This window comes from Merops nubicus, unplaced genomic scaffold (assembly GCF_000691845.1).
Source record: "Merops nubicus isolate BGI_N331 unplaced genomic scaffold, ASM69184v1 scaffold36587, whole genome shotgun sequence".
NCBI classification, from domain to species: domain Eukaryota; kingdom Metazoa; phylum Chordata; class Aves; order Coraciiformes; family Meropidae; genus Merops; species Merops nubicus.
The window spans coordinates 306-4,760 of NW_008620247.1; the positions used below are offsets into that span (position 1 = coordinate 306).

At 61.3% G+C, this 4,455-nt stretch overlaps 1 protein-coding gene across 1 annotated transcript in view; it reads left to right on the forward strand.

Annotated features, from left to right (window-relative positions):
* CLTB (clathrin, light chain B) overlaps positions 1–1,596 on the forward strand; it is a gene marked incomplete at its 5' end in the record, with an annotated part of 1,824 nt that extends 228 nt beyond the window's left edge. Inside the window, 3 exons of the mRNA XM_008944060.1 lie at positions 194–305; positions 731–784; positions 1,260–1,596. Of these exons, the coding sequence (XP_008942308.1) occupies positions 194–305; positions 731–784; positions 1,260–1,431 (338 nt within the window). The remainder of the gene's footprint in view (positions 1–193; positions 306–730; positions 785–1,259) is intronic.
* Positions 1,597–4,455: the final 2,859 nt, after the last annotated feature.

A 4,455-nucleotide genomic window follows, 5' to 3' on the forward strand; every position in this document is an offset into this window, starting at 1 on the left:
AGCGACTCTGCTGCCTCCCAGAGAGGCATCTTGTGCCCTCTTAGGGCAGTCATGCCTTTCGGACAGTATTCATGGGGACAGGCCTGGGGGTGGCAGCTCTCCTGCCTGCTGAGGGGCTGCTCAGACGGCCCCGTTCTCAGTGGGCCCAGTGGGTGCCAGTCTGGCTGATGGGCTCTGTCTCGCTCCTGCTTAGATGCGGCATCGAAGGTGACTGAGCAGGAGTGGCGAGAGAAGGCCAAGAAGGACCTGGAGGAGTGGAACCTGCGTCAGAATGAGCAGATGGAGAAGAACCGTGCAAACAATAGGTATGTCGGGGTCAATGTGACCATGAGGGCTGCAATGGGAGCTGCTGTGAAGCCACGTCTGCTTTCCTGGGATGTCTGGGGGTCTCTTTCCCCACAGTGGGGCCCAGGCCTCCAGGGATTGAGCTTTGCCAGGCAAGGGCAGAGGCCCCAGGGCTTCCAGCGGCTCTGGTGGCTGCGCAGAGCTGCCCTGGCTGGGACCACGCTGGGATCTCCCTGGGATCTCGGTGCCTCCGGCCCCCGGTCGGGGCAGGGTCGGGGCGCTGTCTGCAGCCTCCCAGCCACAGCAGGCTGTGGTGGTGCCGTGTCCGTGGTGGCGAGTGGGCGAGCTCTGCGGGAGGACGCTAACCCCCTCTCTGTCTCTCTTTCTAACCCTCTGCCTGCCTGTCCGCTCCGCGCTCTCTCTCTGTCTGTGCCTCGGGGGCTAGGATCGCTGACAAAGCCTTTTACCAGCAGCCGGACGCCGATGTGATTGGCTACGTGTACGTGCCTCTTACAGACCTATCCTGCCCCGCAGCCGCTGGGGGTCCGGCCACAGAACGGTCGCCCGGCCAAGGGGAGGGGGGTGCTGGGAGGTACAGGGCGCTGGTGAGGTCCCAGAGGGAGGATGGTGCAGCTGAGCATCTCCAAATTGTGGAGAATTGGGAGCTCCTGGAAATGTCCCCGTGGGGGCTGGTTGAAGAGGCAGAGCTGTGGGGTCTTGTGCCTTTTGGGGGATGGCTCTGGGATGGAGAATTCTTGGGAGTGCTCAGACACCCCAGTGCCTCTGGCTGAATGATGTCGAGTGAGCATAGCCAACAGCAGCCTTGAGCATTGAGCGTCTCTGGATCCCAGAGGACACCAAGCTCATCGGCTGGAGCGAGGGGACAGGAGGTGGGGACACGAGGGGTTCCCAGACAGAGGGGACGATCTCCTTGGAAAGGGTTCTGCCAGTGACAACCCTCAATGTCTCCGCAGGGCCTCGGAGGAAGCATTCCTGAAAGAGTCCAAGGAGGACACCTCGGGATCCGAGTGGGAGAAGGTGGCCCAGCTCTGCGATTTCAACCCTAAGAGCAGCAAGCAGAGCAAGGATGTCTCGCGGATGCGCTCGGTGCTCATCTCCCTCAAACAGGCGCCCCTGTCCCGCTAGGCGCCTGGCCCTGCCGGGAGCCGCGGGCAAGGCTCTGGGGCTGGGCCCGGGGGGGCCTCCACCCGGGAGGGGCCTCACCCCGCCTGTCCCCACGCCCTCCTGTGCACCGCGGTTGCAAGTCGCCGGCTGTAACTCTCCCCATGGTTTTCCTTTGCTTAAAAGGTGCATCGGTCTCTTTTTACACTTATTTATTACTGTGGCGTTTCCCTGGGAAGCTGCACTGGGTGGTGAAGCCAAGTTAGTGTGGGAGCTTCTGTGGGAAGTGGTGCCCGGGAGCCTGGCTGAGCGAGAGGGGGTTCCCCACCTCACCCCTACGCTGGGAGTGAACCTGCCTGTGGCTTTCCTGGTGCTGGGCAGCTGTGAGCACGGCAGTGCCAGGCCTGTGACCCTAGTGGGATCCCGGCTGTCTCTCCTGCAGGGCTTGGAGCGGAGCTGGCATGGGTATGTGTGGCTGGAGGAACAGCCCTGACTCACCTCCACACCCCAAGGTCCTGCAGGGAGCACAGCTGCAGCTAGCAGGGCCTGGGGAACATGAGTGCAGGCACCCAGGCTGGGCCAGGACTGCCAGCAGTTGCCCCACGCCCAGCAGAACTCTTCCTCAGCCTGGCTGCACACCCCAAAAAGCTGGTGAGGCTCTGAGCAGCAGTTGGCAGTGTCCATGTCCTGACTGTCCTGCAGGGCTGCTGGTGCCAGGCGGCACAGTGGTTCAAGGTGCTGAAAAGAAGCCATGGGGTGAGTGTGCAGGTTGCTTTCTGTCCCCCTCCCTGAGACCACCAGCAGTTGGGAATTTGATGTGTCAGGCTTTGGGAGCCCTTGGCTTGGCTCTGCTCAGATGGAGGCTGTGTGGTTGCAGGGAGGGAGGTAGGAAGGTGCAGCTGCTCCAGGGCAGGTAGAGCCCCCAGCTCCCTAACCCAGGGGCTCAGAGCAGGGCTGGTTAGAGTTCTGGTGCTGGGGCTCGTGCTGTCCCTGAAGAACAAACCGCCCATCTGTCTGCAGCTGCTTTGTGGCTTCTCTCTGTCCCCTGCTGAATTTGTACCCCTAGAGCAGCCTGGCGGGACATCTCAGTCTCAGTCCCACTCCCCCACATGCTTCCGAGCCCCAGCTCTGGCTTTCTCTGCTCTGCCTGGCAGGCCCAGCCCTGCAATCCTGCTCCCAGCTAGCTAGCCGGAGAGGGATGGGCCTGCACACATCCTGCTGCAGGGCACCCTGGAGTTTGTGCCCTGGCTACAGCCCACGGGGGGCTTAGGAAGGGGCCGCAGCAGTGGGCCAGAGGGACGTAGAGCAGAAGCAACAAAACATTTATTTGAGCCTCACCACAGAGCCCTGCTCAGCCAAAAGGCGAGGATGCAGCGCTGTCCTGCCCTGCAGTGATGGCTCTGTGAGACAGAAAGGTCACCGGCCTGCTGCTGCAGCCTTGTGGGGTGATGGAGCAGTGCTGGCTCTGGGCACAGGCTCGGCAGGGGGCTGGGAAGGGAAGTGAGCATAGGGAATCACTCGGTGTTGGGCACCGGGGTTGTGCCCCCTTCTCTGTAGGGCTTACGGCTCCTGCTTTGCCCCCCTGTGCTCCAGCATGCCTGGGCAGCTCTGCTGCGGCACGGGATGGGCACCAATGGGGGACACCTCGGGGCTCGCCTGCCCGCCCCTGCCTTCCATTGCAGAGCAGCAGGAGGCGCTTCTGGCTCCTCCCAGGGACAGGGAACCCCTGTGCCCCATCCCTCCAGACCCACAGGCAGCCAGGCCCCTGTGTCCCCCAGGTCAGGCAGGGACGGCCAGCCCCTGGGGAGCTGTGACCACAACTCTTCCACACCCCCTTGGCTTTGGTATCTGTGACTGTTCAAATTACCTGCTACAATAAACCGACATCTCCAGTCCTACAGGGCACTGTCGTCTTTCTGCTGCAGCACACGCACCTGGGTGTGTGCAGGAGAACCCGGAGCTCGGCAGCTCCCTCGTGAACAGTGCCCAGCTCGAGCAAAGGGGGAGCTGCACAGCAACCCACACTCGGCAACAGCACCTGGAGCAGCAGCTGTCCCAGAGCATGCGGCCAGGGCCCGCTCTGGAAATGCAAGTTCCCGACTTGTTTTCGCATGGAGTTAGACCTCTTGTGTCCTGCTTCCACTACCACAGCCTCGAGGCAGCTGCGTCTGTTCCCTTTCCTTCCTGAACTGTTTACTTGTCTGGCTTCTCCATGCTCTGCATTCCAGTATCAGTCAGAATCTTGCTGCAATTCACTTTATTGCTCATCAGCTGCAACCAAACAGATCACATCTCCCCCCAGAGAACGCACCCGCTGCTTAGGAACTCTGTCCTGCCAGGACTGAGCCATGAACAGAACTGTTCCTCCCCACCCAGACAGCTCATTTCTCAGAGGCTGGTGCACCGCCTGACTAAAGCCACACCTCAGTGCAGACCATGACCTGCAGGACACAGTTTTAACAGGCTATGACAGCACCAGGCAGGGACCGGAGGTCAGATGGGTGTGGAGAGCCTTAGTGAGATGCAGCTTCCAGTGTTGCCAGAGGATAAGCTCTCAGGGAATCAAAAAACGTCACGGGCCAAATTTCAGGTTAATGACAGGTCTATTAGCTGCGTTTGCAGTGCTCTGGAACAGAAAGCCTCTCTCATGCTGGCTCTGCCAAGACATCACAGCTGTCTCTCAGAAACTCTGCCTGCAGCCAGAACCCACCCTGCCAGCGGGGCTGTAGCCCGTAGGCACGTGCCTGTGGCTGCAGCTCCTCTCTTGCCTGATTTCACTTTCTAGATTTCATGGCTGTGACCACCATGCCTCCCAGGAGGGCCGCGAAGGTGAAGCCCTGGGCCACGATACGTGCCCGCATCATCAGCTGAGAGCGACGGATGTTGCCTCTCTGGAAGCTGATCAGTCCGTAGGTCAGGACGCCGACGGTGCAGAGGCAGCCTGCGGAGAAAGAGGAGGAAGGACGGCTCAGTGGCACAGGGGCTGGTCACACCACACTCTCGCCCGAGGGACGCGGCTCCCCAAGGCCAGGGCCCTGCGCTCGGAGC